This window comes from Poecilia mexicana, unplaced genomic scaffold, assembly GCF_051168715.1.
Source record: "Poecilia mexicana isolate PSO_F unplaced genomic scaffold, ASM5116871v1 scaffold_3, whole genome shotgun sequence".
Taxonomy (NCBI): domain Eukaryota; kingdom Metazoa; phylum Chordata; class Actinopteri; order Cyprinodontiformes; family Poeciliidae; genus Poecilia; species Poecilia mexicana.
The window spans coordinates 10,641,954-10,663,717 of record NW_028263372.1 but is presented as its reverse complement, the minus strand read 5'-3'; the positions used below and the strand labels follow the sequence as shown (position 1 = coordinate 10,663,717).

General features: G+C 40.0%; 1 protein-coding gene across 1 annotated transcript in view; it reads right to left on the bottom strand.

Annotated features, from left to right (window-relative positions):
* The window catches only part of unc13c (unc-13 homolog C (C. elegans)), a 143,721-nt gene that overhangs the window by 107,786 nt on the left and 14,171 nt on the right, over nucleotides 1-21,764 (bottom strand). Inside the window, exons 2-9 of the mRNA XM_014997266.2 lie at nucleotides 21,286-21,308; nucleotides 20,646-20,692; nucleotides 18,889-18,967; nucleotides 13,896-13,901; nucleotides 13,671-13,742; nucleotides 6,306-6,525; nucleotides 4,345-4,572; nucleotides 391-532 (exon numbers count right to left, since the gene is read on the bottom strand). Coding sequence (XP_014852752.2) covers nucleotides 391-532; nucleotides 4,345-4,572; nucleotides 6,306-6,525; nucleotides 13,671-13,742; nucleotides 13,896-13,901; nucleotides 18,889-18,967; nucleotides 20,646-20,692; nucleotides 21,286-21,308 — 817 coding nt within the window. The remainder of the gene's footprint in view (nucleotides 1-390; nucleotides 533-4,344; nucleotides 4,573-6,305; nucleotides 6,526-13,670; nucleotides 13,743-13,895; nucleotides 13,902-18,888; nucleotides 18,968-20,645; nucleotides 20,693-21,285; nucleotides 21,309-21,764) is intronic.

Sequence of the window (21,764 nt, the reverse complement as noted above, 5' to 3'; positions counted from 1 at the left end):
GGGGGGCCACAGCGCTGCACTGCATGTTTGGTTTTCAAAAGCTGCAAGTCATAATCATCAAATTTATCAGAAATGAAATACTACAGTGTGGAGTCAATCTAAAAGTAAAAGATTACTGAGATACATTTTTACTCGCCAAAGACATAAACCCAAAGCAGCAGCAGCAGCAGCAGCAGCAGCAGCAGCAAACCAATGGAAAAAACCCCGAAAAAAACAAACTGAATTTCTAAAACCACAGCTGGCATGTGGCGTCGCTCTGCTGGTTAATCATGAAAGAGGAAACAACTTTTTTGCGAACGACTCCAGGTTCACAAAAACAGACTCCTAATCCCGCCGGCGGGGGACGGATTAGCCGGTCAAAGAAATGTCGCGTTATTAAAAAGCACTCACAAGTGGAACTTTTCATCCCAGACGGGGTTGAGGTTGCCGAAGATGGTCTTGGTTCTGCGTTTGGTCTTCCCCACCTGGACCGTGACATATGGGTCGCTGGATCCCGTCTTATCCTTGGCCTGTAATCCCTGCGCACACATGACTGAACACAAGACAGGAAGACGTCGTATCAACACGCTATGTGAAGCGTCGTAACATCTTTTCATGCCGGTGACATCGCAGATGTAGAATTTAACCAAGTCTTCGGGAAATAATTTGGAAAGTCGTAAACAAAGGGACGACGTAGAGGAACCGGGGCTGTTGTTTCTTTCCAGAGAAGGATGAGACGTATAAAACTGCAGATGGTGCAGATAAAACAATAGAAGCGCTTTAAGGCGCCGTAATTTTTTTCCCTCTCCCGACTTTCTAATAAAAAGTTACAGTGTTGACCATCCTTCAGCGGGATTTAAATTTCACACAGTTGCCAGTGCTGTGTGATTTTTACATAAAACTCGAGCTGTCTGACAAAAACAGCCGTTTTATGTGAAACGCCATTTCTTCCTTTGTGTGCTAGAATGTAGATATTGGACAGAATGATGACAATTTACAGCAAGCTGGAGATGACACTGCAAAGTATTTGTAGACCTTTTTTTTATTTTCATTCTAACACATGCAGCTTGGTTTAATAATTCCCCTGAGAGAAGCAACAATAATCCTTTTGTTTTCCACAACGGCATCATTTCAGTTTGTTGTCATTCTAATTTCATTTCTGATATAATTACTGACCTCAGAGCTTCACACGGTTCAGCTGAGATCAGCCGCTCACCTTACTCAGTGGACCAGCGTATATTTCCATCTCAAAAAATAAGATTATCATCCAATGTTTTTCTTTATCCAGTCCAAAATGTAAAACTCATATATTGTATAGTTTCATTCCACACAGAGTTGAAAGTTATTGGTGTGTTTTCCTGTTAATTCTGGGGACTGAGCTAATGAAAACACACAATTAAGGGTCTTAAAAATTCCATATAAAAAAATTTAATATGGAAATATTCATATAGAACACAATTATGTGGAATACTCACAAAAATAAATTTTAGGATCAATCTCAAAGTATTTGATTTTAAAGTCTGCCATCATCAAGCCCAGTATTCTGAGCCCTAATACAGCGACCCAAAACTAAGCCAATTAATAGAAAGTTGAGTGGAAGATAAAAAAGTGTGACAGAAAGTAAAATGTGAGGACAGCAGATGAGGACTGTGAAGAAAAATACCTACACAAGAGTTTGGGTTAAATTCACAAAGCACAGGGAGTCAGAGATGGAAGTATGGATTGGATGTTCCAGCAGGATTTGGTACCTCATTACTACAGTACCAACACCTGCTTCAATGAATTTGATTGGCCATGGAACCGACTTAAACACAAAGAACAAACTGTATTTTTCTGTCGGTCTTATGCAATCACATTCCTTGAGAAGCTAAACTTTTTCGGTTTTCAACACCTGCAAGCCTTGCTATCGAAATTCAGAATAAACTACTGAAATATATCACTCTGTGTGAAATGAATCCATATGAATTTGACCTGAGTTACTGAATCAATCTAGCGAATGAACAAATTTACCGAGATGCGCTTGCACATGGAATGCGTTGCTTAAATCAAGCCGGATTTTTAGAGTGCCAGCTGTGTCTTACTGACCTACAATTCACGTCTTTGTGACCCACATACAATAATCAGTCTACCAGAAAGCAGAAGGGGAAGAGTTGCACATTTGGGTTGCTTATGTAACACTCAGACTGATTTCCAGTGATACTAGCACATTTATTTTATTTACTTTTATTTTGGAATACAATAGTGGATATCTCTGATAACAAGACTGTTATCGTAAAGCTCTCTGACGCAAGCAAACACGACGCATTTGAAAACTATTCACTTCAATTCGGGGAAAAGTTCCCTGATTTCAAAACTTTGGCATCAAGGTGGATGTTCTAGTGGCCAAATCTCAGACTGAAGAGCGAGCATCGCTTAATTGATGCTACATATTTTTTTTATTAAACCATCAATATTTTGTAGAAATCTGTTTTAACTTTGGTCATCTAGTTTGATTTTTGCAATATTTTTTGTCAGAAAAGCTAAATTATGATGATCATGACTTATTTTTAAAATCAATAAAAAGGACTACCCAAAAAGGGTGAATAATTTTTATAGTGAACATTTCAAGTCAGGGAAACACAGACATAAAGCAGAAACATAAAGAAAACACAGAGTAAAAAGAACACCAGTGCTATACCTCATGCAAAATAAATACACTTTAGCCCTTGATTCAATAATTGCACTTTCATTCATAATGTTATTTGTAACCCTTTTCTTAAATCTAAGCTGAAAGCAGATTCTGGCCAGTGTGTGAGTTCCCTCTGCTACAGTGCACTTACTGCTGAGTTGGTTCCTGGCTTCAAATAAAGGGCAGTGATTCAGACTAGTAGGTGCAGAGACAGAAAGACTGTAGTATTTCACAAGCACCATAAAAAGGGAAAAAGGACACTGCAGCATTAAATATGCATAAGTCACCGACTAAATTATTCAAGGTACATATATATATCATTCAGCCCAAAAGCTGACAGGAGTTGGGGGTGTGGAGGGGGGGGTAGGATCTAGTGGGATGGGGGTCTGGGGCCTGATTGCTTCAGGAAATCTCAAAATCAAACGCCTCCTGAAGGAACAGCGAGTCCAGTGCAGAAAGGTGTTAGGACGCTTCAAACTAAATGCTGAACTACTTGTCAGTGGCTACTTCATCTGAATTGTGTTGGGATTTCATCCGTCCCACAGCAGGCGGCAAATGAGGAAGTGCGTGTGTTCAAAGTCGCTCATTTAAATAACCACAAGCGATCCTTGACTAGGAGATCCAAACATGAACGTCTCACTGAATCACTAAATTAAACCTAGAAGCACCTATTGAACCTCTTTGGATAGAAAAAGCTGTTTTTTTGTTTTGTTTGTTTGCTTATTTTAATAAAATTATTTCTGAAAGCATTTAAGTACCGAGGCTGCTTGTTTAAAAAAAGTAAAGCATGGAAGCAAAACTTGTATTACAGGTTTATCAAGAATCAATAATTTAAAGACAACCATCAGCAACAGATAAAATGAACTCATAAATAAACAAACAATCTGATTGTAAAATTGCTACTTATAGTCTATACAAACATAAGCACTGCTAACTCTTAATGTTCGTCAGGTAAAACAGAAACTTTTACTATAATCTGCTTTTCTCGCGTATTAATTGATAAAATTGGTTTTTAGTTTCTATCTGTGTTAATTTGCCACCTCCACATTTCAGTAGGTGGTATTTTTGTCATGCAGAAGTTGAATAAATATACAAAAATAAAACCGGACTCTACGTAAAGCATGAATGAAAACGTAATTAATTTGTGTTGACACAAGCAGACTCTCATTGATTAAAATAGCTATTTTTATGGCAGCCTGTTCTGTAATTAACATACAACCACTTAAGATTTGTCAAACACAAGGACAACTTGATAAACCTTCCCACTGCTTACTTTGTGTCTTTTTTCTTTAAATCACAGCTATAGATATATGAAAATAAATAAGTGCATCCTGTGCTTCCACAGGTTCCACAAAATGACAGAGAGGACCAATAAACCTTGAGCAGACCAATAAACCATCGATCTCAATGATTTTTTAAATTTTTTTAAATTTTTTAACCCCTTCTGCAAAACAGCCAAGTCAAACTCTAATTAAATGTGCATAGAACTTGGTGATATTGTGTTAGAGGTTAATGACCAAGTGGACAGGGACTCATTAGAAATTAAAGTCAATCAGTATAAAAACATTTTCCATTTCAGATCACTGTTGGTAGTCTATCGGTACAAATTCATCTCACTTTTCTGTTGACTGCATGTATTACTGAATTACCAAACACTGGCAGATGTTTGTGCATTGTCCTAAGAAAGCAGGCCCCACCTGTTATGGTGATTTTGGCAGACCACTTGGAGGTCCCGTCCAGCACAGCCTGCTTGGCTGTCTTCAGATGGGAAGTAAATTCTTCTTTGGAGACGTGGAACATCTCCTGGATCACCTCAAACACCTCCGGGCGGTTCTTCTCCCTGATCTTCATACGCTCCTTCATAGCCATGATGATATTTTGAGTCTTGTCTTCTGCCCCATGCTTGGAACTTTTCTCCACAGCCCCTAAAAATTGGTCCAGAAGATTTGGTTGAGTACAAGATCTAATGCATAGTGTTAGTTAGTTTTTCCTTCTTTTTTTTCTTTATTTTCTTTACTTTCTCAGCGATCTGATCTGTGCACAAAGTGCGCGTTAGTTCTGGCGTGTTTATCAGATCTAAAATGTTTTTTTTTTTGGATCTGTCTGTGTGACAAAGGAGGCACATGTAACAATGGCCTCTTACTAATATCTGATAAGAGTGTTATCTATCTGCTGTGTGGTAATGAGCATAGATTGAAGATAACTCAGAGTTCAAACTACAAATGGCATTTCTGTACGTGTATGAAAGTGTTCTGAAACACAGAGTTTTAGAACAGCCAGGGCGTAGATAATCCACTTAGAGCGTGCGCGCGTTGCTGAGGGGACCATCCCGAAGAGTCACATTGTTCTTACCGGGTAGCGTTCTACCCGGTAACAACAAGGGAGTGCCTCACAACCAGAGCTGATTGGATGCTGTAATGAGCAGAGTGGCTCACACGGTGACACACCATGTATAGGTGGGATTTTTTTTTTTTTTTTTTTTTTTTGCTATAATCCAAGAGCACACATTTTCAGTCTTAAAGCAGGATTTCATGATTTTGGTCTCAAAACTTTTAACACTTTTACTTGCATTTTTATTTTGAAAGCAGGACTTCATGTCTTTCTTCTCAAAACTTGTGACGCTTGTACTCAAAACTTCTCCTCGCGCTCACAGTCTCTGCTCGGACTCTCTGCTGGCTTTTGGAAACGCCTATTGGCACAGTCGCCTGGCAACCTCTCCCCCAACAGAATGAAAGCGTTGTACTGGGTGTGTTTGTTTCCTTCTAGCGGTTGAGCCTGTGTGGCTACTATCGATTGTAGCAACTTGCACCACCCATTACATGTAGGGAGTTGGTTGGGTGAACAAACTCCTGATTATGATCAGAAGACTGTTCGTGATCAGAAGCACATTGCTGGCAGATGTTTAATGTACTACAGAGCAGAAAGCTGATGTCGTGTTAATGCACTGCATCTGATTTTTACTTTTGCAAAAGTAAAATGTTTACTTCGTGGCACTTGGTTACCAAAAAGACACGCTCATCTCCTAGCAACAGATTAACAACAAATATTGTTCTGAAAACATAAGATTTCTTCTGCTCTTTTCAAATACTACTTATCTTATTCTACTTAACAAGAATTATGCAGTTAGTGAATTTTTCAGAAAAGATTTTTTTTTGTCATTGGTGGTAAGTATAAAACAGACATTCAACACAAAAGTAAAAATCTGATTTATACTTTGTGACAGATCGTTAGGAAGCAGCAGTGTAGAGTAATAGGTGCCTTCCATGCAGTGCTTTACAGTCACTTCCCTCTCTCGCACAGTGTGACATTGCCTCCACCTCTTTCATAATCAAGTAATGGCTTTATAGAACAGAAATTAGCCACAAAGATGATAAATGCATCTCGGTGAGTCACTCAAGTGTCATCATGAGATATCAGAGTATCAGGAATTTATTGATCATTAATTATTGTTTCCATCATTATCCGAGTCTGTAAACTGTACAGAATCAAAATCCCTAAATTAAAGGAGAAAATACTCCTGTGTGATTATGAGCTTGCCAATAAAAGTGTAAGACTGGCTTCTTAATTAGAACACCTTTGAAATTCGTTTGCACAAAACTAAACAAGCTTTGCCGGAGACTTTGGAGTTGTTGCAGTGTGAATTGCAGTGCTCCCTTACTTTGTAAACAATCCGCATTGAGCAGGTCCTGGCACTTCTCATGGCATTTGACGCCGCACTCCGAGCAGCGCATGCCCTGACGGGCGATCCCCCACAGCAGGCCTTCGCACTCGTGGCAGTAGGTGGGAGCGGTCGCCGTCCATACCTCAAAATTGTGGGGTGTAGTTGAGGAAATTGGGTAGATCAAGGCCTGGAGGGTTTTCTTGAAGACATGCAGTTTCTGAAAGCGACAGAACGGGGAGGGAGGGGGAAAGTAAGAAGAAGTGATGGCGGTGATTAAAAAAAGATCCGTTGCCACGAGAAACGAGAAGGGACTCGGCTGATGTCATTAAACTAGCACGGCACAGTGAGCTGGGGAAAATATGTTTCATAAAACCTCCAGAAGTTAATAAAAGCAAGTGGTAGCTAAATTGAGATGTCCAGCATATTGTGAAGCCCTCAGTATTTATCAGTACACAACAAGAAAACAGATTTTTAAACAATAAAGTCATAGTTGGAGTCCAAACGAAAATATCTTCAGTAGCTTCAGTTAAAAGAAATATTACGTTCTCAGTGCTGCAGCTTAAAACTTAAATCCTGATCAAAGTCCACTTTGGTACATAATAGATTTCATTTTATTTTTGTTTTCATGTCAAAGTGAAATGTTTCAGATCATAAAACGAATTTAGGAAAACAAAACAAATCTGGATAACTGAAAAAAAAAAAACGTTGTTCTTCGACATGATTTGTGAGCAACAGCTTAATATCAGTTAAGGTCAGGGTTCATGATTCAACAATAAGAACTAAAGACTGGGAGAAAAAGGACACAGAAATGAGTCAAAAAAGGCCAAAACAAAAGTTTTACTGTCCCAGTCAAAGTCTGGCCTGAGATGCTGTGGCGTGACCTAAAACCAATGATTTGTGCTTGAGATAAAACTTTCAGCAAAGAAGAGCGGGCCAAAAGTCATCCACACTGACGTGAAAGACTCAACGTCAGCTGCTGCCAACACTTAATGGCAGTTCCTGCTGCCAAGATTGGCACAACCAGGATTTAAGGGCCGATCGCATTTTTACAACATTCCAGGTTAGTGTTGCTCCTAAATAAGTAAAGGGTTAGAGTGTACTTACTGAGGTTATCTGTGTCTAATGCTAACTGTGGAACAAATCAAATCAAATTTCCCAAACGTATCCCATCAGGGGGGTTCAGAGGGCGCTCTCTTGAAAAGTCTCATAACTGATTACTTACAACAGATTACTCAAGATTCACAGCACATTTTGTTCACAGGCTTTGTTTCCATTGAGTGGCTTCGAGGCTAAAGCAAGAGAAATGTCCAGAACCGAAGCCTCTCCTCAAATTGAATGCGTCTCTGCAGGAGTCTCGCCTTCCACCAGGACCAGAAAACGGGAAAAGTCTTGCCAGTTCCTGAAGGCTGAATCAATGGATGTTGTAAATAAGGTTTTTAAAAGTGAGCAATAAACAGATTGAGAGGGAGAGCAAGAATAAAAAAAAAGAGAGTGAGTGAGAGATGTATGAAAGTTGAATAAATCTCTGAAAGGTGCTCATTTTTTACTTTTACTGAGCTAGGCTGCTCAACCACCAACCCTCCACCTTCAAGCGCTTTGACACTTGAATAGTACCTTTTTTTACTTCAGCACAAATGCTGTTCATGCACACAGAAACACACACACACACACGCATACACACATGCAATTTGAAATACCCTCACTTGCAGAGATGATTAAATGACACGGCTAGCAAGGCATAGCAACGCCACGGTGAAGCTTCACTGACACAACAGAGAGACGGCCCGACGCATCAGAACCTCTAATAAAACGGAGACGGGGGAGATTCCCGCATTTAATCCGACGTCTAAGAGTCGAGCAGATGACAGGGATTCGGCCAAGGCAGGCGCATATGTTAGACCAGGGGGCCGCGGCCCGGGAGCACCGCCACTCACCAAATGTAGCACCGAACAACAGCGCCTGTGGGCGAGCGAGGAGCAAATTCAATTTTTGACGAGTTTGGGAAATCACGGAGCCCTCTCCATTTCTGTTTGCCTCAATGAAATGTCTGGGCCGCTAAGCAGCCCGTCATTTCCAACCAGCAAACCAACTGCTTCGGTGATAGTGTGTGAACGTCGGATCTGTGTTAATGCATCTCTGATCACCGCACGGATGGTGTGAGTTTTCTCTTCCCAATCTCTCTCACTCGCTCCGTCTCTCTAGCTGTGCAGCAGATACGTGGAGAGTGTTGCACGTGCCAGTCTGACGTGTTACCCTGTGAGGTAACCCTGGAGATTTGTACCAAACACGGTGAGAGGTGGTCAACAGCTGTAGCCTGCGCCCGGGAGCAACACGACAGAGAGAAAAAAACAAAAGATCTAATCTTGCTGTCCTTTCCGATTTCGCCACCCGTTGTCCTCGTCAACCTCTCCACCAACAGTGCTAGTCACCTCATCCTGTTGCAGCCTATTTGGATTTAACTATTTTTGCAATTTCCCCTCATTAAGCACAAGTCATGCTATTTTTTTTCCTTTTCTCCCCCGTTGCCCTGCACTGCATAGAGAAATTAGCTGCTGACCAGAATGGACTGTTTGTAAGTATGGTAATACGTTTTTGGCGCAGAAGACTTTGTTGACGACTGAATGGTGGCGCAGTTGGTAGCAACGTTGCAGCCAGACGGTCCAATATGTCTGTTCTCAACAAAAACGCGTGAGAGCAAGATGTTCAGCGGATTTCAAGAGGACTGTCTCCGTTTCGTCGGTTTTGAGCTTTCAGTCTGTCTGTCTGGGACAAACCAGATGTAGAAATGCTGGCAGACTTTATGGAGCCCAACACTAACGCATCCCTACATAATGGTGTGTTAGTAAAATTAGACATGATGATACAGTTAATGGCAAATACAAAACGCCAGAAATGAGACCTTTAAAAAACAAAAATCTCTACTTTAAATTTTGCGTAGACTCGTGTTTTAAAGTGTAAGTGAAAAGCCCTGTTTGATGATTTTATACTGGAACATACAAAATACACTCAGTGTTGATTGTTTTATTAAGTTTCCATGTATCAAATTAACTTTTTGAATTTGTGATCAATTTCTCCTTGGCTTAGGTTTACTTCTAAATTATTATTATTTATTTTTTTACTGAAGACCAACAGGATCATCTAATGCTGTTTTTCTCGGTAAAAAGGACATACTTTTGGAATCTTTCACCTACAGAAATAAGTTGGACTAACATTAAACTTTTAAATTTCAAAGGGAAAGTGATATTGTAGTTGGTGTAAACATAGGTTTACTGTAATATAGCTATTATTTGACTATTTTTATTGACGTAATTCAAGTATCTTTGTACATGTTTCTCTTAATTCTCTTTGATGTTTTTTGTGTATCATACTAGAAAATTATAATGTATTACAGTTTTCACTGGTAAATGTGCAAATATAAATAATTAATGCCCGCTAATGTCCAAAATGGCTAAAAAGAAAACTAAAATTGAAAATACTATTCTTATATCCACTTGTATTTAGTTCTTGATGAGAGTTCAGAACAGATCAGGTGAAACCTTTACAAAATTTTAAACTCAGACATCAGACACAACATCCTGATCACTCGTCTGATCCCTATTGAAAAGTAAAACCTTCTGGCCAATTTCTTTTTCTGTTCAGCACATTACACACACACAGAAAAAAAAAAAAAAAGAAAGAAAACTTGGGAAGATTTCTCGCGCCAGCATCCTCCACTCAGCCTGGTCCGTTTTGTCGCTAACAAGATGTCTGATGATATCTGAACAGACTTACAGGAGCACATCACGTCTTATTCCCAGATACTCGTTGGCTTCTGTCAGACCGCAGCTTCCTTCCCCACTCCGTGAGAGTCGGAGCCTCGTCCGGACAGGTAAACACGACCTCTCTGTTTTTTGTCGACAGGCATTGTTAAAAGGCTGCTGTGGTCACGTCAGAACCTGGACCGGATGCGCGGGCCGAGCTATTCTGGCCCAACGCGCAGAGTCCCCTTCTGCTCTACAGAAACACGCCAACAGACGGGACCCCGCGTCAATAATGACGGACATTTTAATCACGTTTGAAATATAAAGGATAAGAGCAGAAATCGAAGATGAGGCAAGAAAAGCAAAGAAGCAGCTGGAAGAAGAAAGGACTGAATAGATTCAAACGTTTCTCCAGGGAAGGCAGTTTGTTCAACATGGCCAGGGGTAGGAGGGGGGGTTCACGATGACAAATAATTTCCTACTCTGCTTTCTATCCTCCTCTCCTAATTTCTGTCCTTTCCTCGCTCTCTTTCCCGTCTCCTCCTATTAAGCGGCGTGCTGTGGAGTGTATTCCCTCAGCTCGAAACATTCTGCTGGACTTATTGCAACTGATAAAAACTCTGACATCTGCTTGTCCTACTTACCAAGAGCGCACACAATCTAAAGCTTTTCTCGGAAGCCAGTTCGCCTCGACCAATTATAAACCTCTTCCCCTCGGTGGCCCCGAATCAGAATCCCTGGATGTCAAGTTCGCAGTGCAGCACAGACGCCAAAGATCACCAAGAGTCAGCCTTTTTTCTTCTTCTTCTTCGTTTTCCAAAACATCAGATGAGGCGTGCGTTTCGTGCACGTCGTTTTTGCTTCCTCAGCTATTATCGCACCGATGACTATGACTTTGCAACAGAGGTGCAGGGAAATCGTAAATCCTAGTCCTGGGAGTTTTGAATCGATTGTAAAATGCTAAAAAAAAATCTATTTTAGTTGTACACCTTCGCGGCTCGCATTTGCGAGTGTGCAGGAAGTCGCATCCACTTGGCCACTGTAAAGGGCCGTGTGTGTATTTTGATTGACTCTGATATTAAGTAATTGTTTTATATAAATGTGCTATTTGTTTACACTGTCATTCTGTTGTCACTCACTGCATTTAACTAGAATATTCAGAGCATTTGAGTTGAAAAAATTGGTTTCTGAATTAAAAATTGCAGGACTGGATGATGAATCAATAATACATCACGACAGACATGTTATCAATATTGATAAACAATAGATCTGATACAAGATGCAATATGTAGAATATTCACTGAACTCCGATCCGGAACTGCACAGCATTGTGGGGGATGTAGGCAGAGGAAAAACTTTAGCTATTCAACCTCTCACAGTGAGCTAATAAGCAAGGTTGGTGGCATCAACTAACTCATTCACTGTTTGGTTACCTAGCAACCGCTTGTTTAAGTTTCGCCACAGCTTACAAATAAAACGGCCTCGAGTGAAAACTGAGGATAAAACAGGAAAGGTCATGCCACCAGTTAGGCATGACCTTCGTTTGTTTTGTTTATTTAAAACAAAAGAAACAAATCAATAATTATCGATATCGACTGATAAGAAACACGTATATCGTGATATGTTGCTCAGCCGTATTGTCCAGCCCTATTCTGAATCAAACTGTGAACCCAAGAATCAGATCTACATTGAAAGAGTCACATCTCTACTGAGTCAGTCGGCAGGATGTTAAGGTGGCCACGTCTCACAAGTTGATCACGTAAGTGGGACACACACACACACACACACACACACACACACACACACACACACACACACACACACACACACACACACACACACAAGTCGGTTTCCACCAATGAAGGCCACACCGAGGTCTCTTGAAAAGATGAAATGCGTGCGCGCCGAGCTCATTTAAATCTAGTAATCTTTCAGGCTTAGCCAGCTGCTTGCTGCACATCAGCGGATATAAAACCGCGCGCTTCTTTCTCTCACCGAGGAACTGCTCGCTCTCCTACTGTTTGCCTCCTGTTACGCCATCTTTCCCTCAGGGAGGGAAGAATCAATTAATGCCGAGATAGCTTTAGAGGTCAACACAAAAGTGTCTCACACCATCGACTGAGACATTCTGCCCTTTCTCCATTGCTCAGTCACCCTCACTGCACAGTTTTTTTATTTTGTTTGTTTGTTTTTTATTTTTTTGAGCGCCGAGCGTTGTGTAAATAATGTCAGAGCTTTAACTTAATTTTCCGAATTCGCCCAAATTGTTAAGAGCACAGCAGATGGAAGGAAATGCTTTCTACAGGGGCCAATTTGTTAAACTGCTGCATTTATCTCAGATCAAGAGAAAGAAAAAGAGATTGGATTTATTGCCAAGACCACTGAGACACTGGCTTTTACAGATAAATGAACTTTAATGACAGTCCGGTCCTCAATACACAGGCTTTTATATAAAGTTAGGTCACCCTTTTCAGCTGTAACAAGGTTTAGCATTTCATCAATGTTGAACGAGAAGGCCCGACTCTCTCCATCTCCACTTAACTTCATCCTGTCTAGTTGAGGTCAACGATCAATGGACACACACCAAACTTGGTCATCTGTGTCCTTATCGACTGTTTTGTGGACTGGTGTGCAGCCATGTTGCAACATAAAAGAATCATCTAACCACGATTTCTTAGTTTTCCGGACAGGGAAATGTGAATCATTTCTCCAGACAGCAGGTTTTAAACACGATAACGTCCAGTTGTGCTATGATTACACTATTGTTCTGACATTCCTGACCCTTTACTTAAGTTGCTGATCTTTCTCATTTCTTCTATTTTCTAATGATACACATTACAGTTAATTATGTGGATGACTAAGGTAGGACATTTCAGCAATGAACCCTCTGCAAAGCTGATATCCTAACTTTGCATAGATGCGTTTTCATTACAAATGTGAGCAAAAACTTTGCTCAGCATTTTGCTATTGTTGGAAAAACACAATTTCACAATTGCAGAGTTTCCCTTAAATAAGAAACACAATTAAAGTCGCATGTTGATAAGTCATTAAAAAAACACAATGCCGTGATGCCCCAACTACTTCCTGTCGTCGTCTTCTTCGTGGGGACAAAAAAATAAACAACTCATCCTTGAGGCAAAGGATTTTATCAAAAGATTAGTTTTTTTTTCTAAATTGCCGAGTTTCCATCAAGTAAATTGATTTTTGAAATATCAAATTGTGCGATTATATGATCAATGGACACACAGCTATTGAGGCCCAAACTCTTTGAGCTACTGAGAGCTGATTTACAAGTCTGTCTTAATACTTTTAGCAATATAGCACTTATGTACAGGAATAAGTCAATTATTTTGTAAAGACATGAGTAAAACAAAACAATTTGCAGCTGCAAAGGCTTAATAAACAGTTTTTGTATCCGTTTGTGTGTTTTCACTGTGCCTAAAGTTACTCTGTCTTTTTCTAACAAGGCAAAAACAAAATGCTCTTTGGCTCAACTAGCAACTCTGAATTCGCCCTCTGCTTGCCCCGTGAGAGACGGAGGACCTGGCCATGGATTGCATAAACATCAACGCTTTGTCAACAAGGTAGATGGACAGAAAAACAGCGGTTTCCGCATACTCACCAGTTCCTCGTTGTTCAGGGTTGACCTGTTCACCAGAGCAAACGAGATGCCTGCCTTTCGAGCAGTGAGGGTCTGTCGGAGGGAGAGAAAACCAGGGTCCAATTTCAACATGATATGGTGCATTCTGTTATTAAGACGTTTTCATGACGAAATCAAGCGATTACGTGGGATCATTTTGCCAAAAGATATTTAAACCAAATTGACTCTGGAAACAAGTGTCCTTACCAAAGCCTGGGATTTCCAAGTGTTCGTGAATGGAAATTAAAAACAAAGAGAGAGAGAGACTGACTTAGAGAAGTAGCACGAGTGTCATGGCTGAAAACACAAACAGCAGACAGACTTAAACTTGTTCATTGTTACTGAGAGCAGAGGTGTCTTAACCGCCATGCAGGACTGCTGGTGGAGGCATAGAGCTCTCCAGAACAATTCAGCTATGCATAAAGAGAGATTGTTTATCCACTCATGCAGTGGACGCAACCGAACTGCAGTCATGCTTGGCATCTCTGTTCATTTGTCTGTTGGATGAAGCTTTGATCATATTTTCTGCTGTCTGCTCTGCACATTGGTTTGACACGAAGAGAAACACACACGAGACGCACACGTTCGTGAATGGGTGAAGCCAGATGTACGTACGCAGACACACACTTTGAGCAGACTCGCACACAGTGTTGTGAGAAAAAAAGTGATTGAGCCGCCTTTGCTGATTTCTCCTGGTTTTGTTTTTGTCACACGCGATATTTTATAAAAAGCTTAATTACAAGTTTGTCTCTATTTTTTTATATTCTCAGACAAAGATAACCTTAATTGAAAGAAACTGCAGGGTTTGAATAATGCTTTTAAGTTTAGTAAGGGGTAAAAGTTATCCAAATCAACCTGGTCTTTCATAAAAAAAAATAAAATAAATAATAATAATAATAATAATACATAAAATATATTTTAAAAAATTATTCATAAATTTGTTGTTCAGCAGCAACTTCCAACTGGCAGCGAGTGTTTTTTGCTCCCAAGGGAGCTTGGTCAACACTTTGCAGAATTGCAAATTGTCTTTTTAAGGTCTGTTTGCCATTCGAATTCGAGTACAGACTTCAACTAGGCCACTCCAAAACCTTCAATTTGAGAAGTCTTCCTTGTCCTGCTGCATAAGGTGCCGGGGCTTGAAGTTTTGCAGACTGATGACCAGACATCCTAATTTAGGATTTCCTGGTGGGGGAACTCAGGTGAAAACACAAAGGCACCTTGTTTAATATGATGGTTTTCCAAGCAGTGGTTTAGGTCTTGAATTTCCTCCTCGGCCTCCTGGATCAGTCAATGACGCTCTGTTGGAATAATCTTAATAGGCTGGCCACTCCTGTGAAGGCGCTCCTCTGTCTATGTTTTCTCCAATAGGAAATGGATGCAGGTAATGACTAGGCCTGTCACAATATGAGCAATAAATCAATTAATCACATGATAAATTAAAAACAAGCTCAATAATTTCCATTTGTATGATTTATTGCTTTTCTATTTTCTCTCTCTCTTTCTACCAAAAACTGGATGTTAAAAGTCTTCAGTCTGATGCTTTGGTCTCAACTATAACCCCCCACCCCCCTTTTTCTTTTTGAAGGACATTTTTGTTTACAGAGACTCCATAATTACTTTTATTTGTTTTTTTTTTTTGTGCTTATTTTGGATATTGAAAATGTCCTTCAGTTCCAGTGTTAAATGTTGATAAGAACTTAAAAGTCTCTTGATCCTTGATAATGTGTTCTTGCTTTATTACGCCATTACCACTATATTATTTGAAAATGGTCTCAAAAGGCAACAATGTAATTGTTTATTGCAATAACTTCCAACATCCAGCAAAATTAGTTATTGTGACAGACCTAGTAATGACTCACTGCTTTACTGGAGCCTCATGGAAATGGCTTTGCATTCCACTCCAGACTGATAGGTGGCGCCACTCAGATGTTTCCTCATTTTAGATTATCGTGTTGTGTTGCTCTTTAAAATCTTTGGCCTTCCTCATGTTCTCAGACATGGGTCTTAATTCTAAACGTTGAGGTATTGGTTGATTTAGGCAACTTTTTCCCACACACACACACACACACACACACACACACACACACACACACACACATATATATATATATATATATATATATATATATATATATATATATATATATATATATATATATAAAATGTGTGAAATGATCATTTTAGAACCAGACTTTGCATGGATTAAGGGGAAGAGCTGCCCAAGTTTGATTATCTTTGTGTGGCACAAAGTTTTTATTGATGATCTGAGTAACTAAAGTGCAAGGTAAAAGCCAAAAACAGGAGAAATCTTTAAGTAGACCAATGCTTTCTCACATCTCTGTACATATATGCACACACTCTTCAGCTCAGACAGTCAAAAATATACACTTGTGCACGCCCACACAAAATAAACACAAATCACACACACACACTGATACACACACACACACACGCACACACACACACGTGTTAATAAGCTCTCATATTACAAAATTTACTGCGTTTGGGTGAGCGTAAGGTCAATAAGTCCCAGACTGAGGGGAGTTATGTAACAGAGGAATGCAGACATGGACAGCTGACAATACTGGATCTGTCTTTACCACGACCCTCTCGTCTCCGCGGCCCAGCTATGGTAAAGATCCATGGTAGCCATGGAGAATGTGGGGAGGAATGTGACCTCTACATGAACCGTGAGTGTTGATGTAAGTTTATCAACATGCACCAGCACTGCTGAGGTTGCTGCGGGCAATACAATATAAAAAGACCGTGCGTCCAGAGGTAATAATCTGTCAGTGCTTTGAGAATGGATGATTAACTTTTTTCTTTTTCTTTTTTTATGTACTTTTGTTATTAATTTTCCATCATAAAAGCGGGGAATCCCTGCTGACCGTTCCAATCAAAAACAAAGACAAAAAAATAAATAACCAAAATAAAAAGAAAAAAAAAAAGGCGCTGTTGCTGCCCTGAAGCAATCACACAGCAAATGGGGGACATTGACAAAGGGGAGGCATGAGAGGGGGACCAATTCGTTTGCTGACCACTGACTTCATCCCACGTGTAAAAGGCTTTGCTCAGTGTCACTTTTACATGATTTAAAAGCCTCACACAGTTAAATCAGAAGTCAATGAAGTCTCTTTGGATATATTTTTGGGTTGAGTTGTCAACATTTCGAGGTAAATAGTGTGTTTTTATTTTTTTTTATTTACTTTCTTTTGGGGTCTTTTTCCCCCCCTCCCCACCCCGACACCTGCCGAGCGATAAAAGACGACAACTGGCGAGAGCTACGTTGAAATCTGACAACTCACTGAAAAATATCACCCATAGCTTTTATGGGTTCATGTAGGAATGGCAAATATACACGTAAAAAAAAAAAAAAAAAGATATAAATAATCCAATAAGATTAAAAAAGAAAATTAAAATAAAAAAATAAAAAAAACGGCAACCCATACTTACCAAGACATTGTTGGTTATTAAATTTAATGAGAGATATGAACAAATACAGCATCAACTCATGTTGTTCACTGTGGTACAAAACATTCATCAGCATCCATATGCATGACATCAAGCTGCATTATCATCTGCGTTAAAAAAATAAAAGCATTTTGCAACGACTTTGATCGATCGAAACTGGGAGAGAACACCAAACAGATTTATTCCAGATTTGAGTCGTACTATCGTTTTGGTTTTTAGGCTCTGGGTACATGAAGATGGAGAAACGGACACATGTGAGACAAACGCGTGTTGTGGCATGTAATAGACAGATACAGACAGAAACAGACATGAATATTATTACTGGCATCGCCGCAGCCTGCCGCCTCTCAGAAAGAGTAACCATGTGGCACAGTGCTAAAGTGGGCCTCGCCGCAACAAGCTTCTCTGTGGGACATTTTACGACACATTATGTTGCAATAAAAAAACACAAATGGTGGAGCTTCACTGTGATGCATTTTTTTTTTTAACTACTCATTCTGGGCTAATTAATCAAGCAAAAGAGTTACACAGCTACGGTTAACGTTCCTGCACCTCAGGAGTCTTCCATTAATACTTCAGCTTTTAACTGACATTATGTAAGTCTAATAATATTCCAAGGTTTATTATTTTAACATGCGGTGCTGTGAAAAAGTATTTGCCCTCTTACAGATTCCTTTAGTTTTCTGTTTCTTGTCAGACAGTGTCCAAATGATGATCTGAATTTCATGGGGTGAAAAGGCGATCCAAACCAACCCGGCCACATGTGAACAAAATAAAAGCCTCCTAAATGTAACAAATGGGATTTCCAAACTTGATGGCAACAACTGCCACTGAGCGTCTTCTAAGTTTTTTCTTGTAGAAATAGTTTGGTTGAGCCACAGTGGAGGGTTAAGCAGCCTGTTTAAAAGCATGCCACATGATCAACTGAGCCCATACTTGAACAGGTCATTTATCAGCTATTATGTTTATGGACTTCTTGCTACATTTCAGGTTATTGTCTTGTAGCTTGATAAGTGAGTTTGAGGTCACATATGCTAATGTTTAGTGGACAATCATTCACTGGTGTCTCAAAGTCTTAGAAAATGGCATGAAACCCTTTCCAAACCAAATACAATTTCATTATTAAGACTTTTTTGCCTACTTCATGTTGTCAGACGGGCACCGTTTAGGTGACATCTTGATTCCTCAGGTGTAACTGTAATCTGGCCTGTGCCTTTTTTGTAAAACTGAAATGCGTCTAATGAAAGTTAGCTGATGAATTTTAGATCGGACGAGGTTGGTTTGGACAGTTTTCACCATTTAAAAAGCGTACTTCATGTTTACTAAGGCTATTTTTAATTTTAAGAATTAGTCTGATGTTCTTATGCACTGAAGTGTGGCATCTGTACAGTGTGTATATTTATACATTTTCCAGTCATTGGAGTTACTTCCTACACCATGATTGATCCAAGTTTTTAAAATCAATCTTGTGTTTTAATAGTGACCTGAAACCACACTGTGCAAGATCTCACTTCAGCACCGATAACATTGTCTCCTATAGTTACCGCAAACTAAATCTGCTTCTGTAAAGCAGAGCAGCGTTCTATCAAGGTGTCAGAGACGATATTGTTGTGCTCAGCAGAGGCCAAAACTCACACGGCACAGAATTCCCCGACTGTGGTATAACATAGGGTCACGCTGATAGATTTGACATAAATCACATGTAACCTTGTTGAGGCAGATGACTCACCAGGTCTCGGACAAGAGGCACTGTCCTTTTGCGGCGCAGATCTGGCATGCTGTCAATACCATAAAGAATACTGCCAGCCCTGTAGAAGTGGACAGATTTAAGGGGTATTAATATCATAATAATGCCATGCTGGGCGAACATTACTACGGCGAAAGGGGAGGGGGACCGTGATTTACGCAGCCAGCAAACGCCATGGATCATGCCTCCTTCCGAACCTGCCGTACCCCCACATTCCCTTCGCTTTGCATGGTGCGAACCTCCTACAGTACTCTAAAAAATCTCAGAGGAACAGAGAGGATCTACTGCAGCTCAACACTCCATCTGTCTCTCTGTCTTCTAAGTGATTTTTTTTTTTTTTTTTGTCCCCCTGCCTTTACAGACTTACTTTTACCGGCATCACCTTAACTGTCACTCAAAGCCTCTTTAATGACCTCAACATGACATCGGGGGCCCCAATGCCTCCACACAGATAAAGCTCCTGAAGCTCTTCTGTCAGCCTGTGTCGTGACACGCCGAGCGGTGCGTTTGCTCTGGCTTCTGGGCTGACTCTATCCGAGGAAGCAGCCCAGCTGCTCGGCATGGGCGTAACGGGATCTCGTGCCGTGAGATTCCGCGACGTTAAGATGCCGTGACATTTCTTGCGATACTAAAGATTTGTTACTTGTTCCTGACTCTTATTAGGAAGTATAAGAGTTTGTAGTTATTGAGTTGTTTTCTTGAGGTGTTGGTTGGCTCGGTGCTTGCGCCAACTGGGCTAAATGCAGAAACACTGAAAGAAACGACACCGCTTTTAAATCAGTGGAGTGGCAGTATTTTGAAAGCCTGGTAAAAAAGAAAAAAGTTATAGTGTGACAGACAAATCAGACAAAAGCAAATTTTTTGATAGAGCTCCACAATATACTGTATCACAATCGACACAATATCATTGTGTGCAATATTACAATCACAAAAGACTGAAGCCATGACACAATCAGTGGGAATAGTACATTTTAGAGATGCACAGATTTGAAATTTTCTTGACCGATACCAATATTGTGTGAATTTTAGGGTTCTGTTTTGTCAAAGCAAATGACCTAAGCCTTTAACAGCTTTAACTTTTAGAATAAAGTAAAAAAAAAAAAAAAAAGGCATAAAAGTGCTATTATGTTTGCTTAGGATCCAAATAGTGAGACTTATTTGTTTTGGAGCATTTTTTTTTTTAGGTAAACAAAAAGTTCTCTGTATTTGTCCTTCCAATGACAGATCCAAGTCAGATCCAATTAGCAAAAATTTATTTCGATTTCTGACTGAAGCACCTCTAAATATTAGTTATACATTGATATTTGATCTGCTGAATTGACTTTTACTGTCATTGGCATCCACAAATTGAGTGATCTGAGCTAAAATAAATTTAAAAAAAGGGTTGGCAACATCACAGTTCAATAAAAAAAATAAAAATAGCACAATCGGATGTTTTCCAAATAATTTAAAAAAAAAATCATCTATCCACTTTTCAGTTTTTTGACATTTTAGAAGCAACGTGGTTTAAAATGTCTGCACATCACTACATTGTAAAGGCCTTAGTATTTTTATTTCACTTTAACTGTCGTGTGTCAAAAACAGGAAACATGATCCTCCAGTTGGAAAAACTCTCTGCTTGCACTATTTCAGTGATCTGATCCTGAGACTGAAAGGAACAGTTCACAGTACACAGAACACAGGAAGTCCCATTTGTGTAATGGCGAACCAATCAGATCATGACATGAGCCACCACTCACCCTCCGGTCTGCAAACCAAGCAATTTGGGATCCAAAATACTGCGAGGCTGTAGAGAAGAGAGACACAGTGTAAGACTAGACGTACAAGGAGAGCACACAGAACAAGAACAAACAGTGGCAAAATAAAAAAAAAAAGGAAATGAAAAATACACAGCATGACAACGCTTGGGAAACTGCATGTCAGTTCAGGACTGGATAAAGGACTGGAGGAGGGGGGGAGAGTGGCACAGAACAGGGAGAAAGGAGGGAATCACTACAGGCGAGGTCCAAATTATTCCACAACGGTGTAATTTGTGGACTCAAGACTGAGAGCTTTGCTGCACTAGATGCTTCAGGCAAGATTCGCCTATTGTGTAACTCTCCCTCCTCACTGGACAAGAGCCTATTTTAAAACACATCATTTAAAAAAATACATATATGCTGAATAAAGGAAAAATCAGCTTAAAATGACTACAAAATGGTACATGCTGCGTTCTCTTCAATCCATACAAATTTCACCTTTCACCGAGCTTAAAGAAAACACTCACAGCTACGTGCACATGGACAATGGGTACAAAAGTTGTCACCACATTGACACAAGGACACATGCACATGCAAGAAAATCACACGTGTCCAATTAGATGATGTAAAATAGCAAAACCTGAGTATCCAAAGCACTGGCGTCTGGAAGGAGAGAATGACAAGAGGAGAAAATGTTAGAAGGGATTAGCTAGCTGGAAAATGCCAGGGGCTTTTGGAAACTTTGTCACTTTTCGTCGTTTGACGACACAGTTATGTCTTCACAAGAAACTTTTGCAGAAACGGAGACGGAGACAGGCGACTTAGAGAAATTATCTCTGGAGAGAAGAGCAGCTTGAAACCAACAGAGGACTTTTGTAAAGCAGGCATTTTTGGTGGAAGATTAGCAAGATCTAAACATTTCTGGTACAACTGCACAACTACTTCCAAAGTGCATGGAGAGGGACAAAAACCTAGTGAGGAGAAGACTGTAGCAACACCTGAAATACTTACTGGCTTACATTTAAAAATCATTACAGGTGAAATTAATAAACCTGAATTTCCTCATAATGCATAGCTGAAAGTAGAAGAAATGGGCAAGCCAGGACCAAATTGTGATAG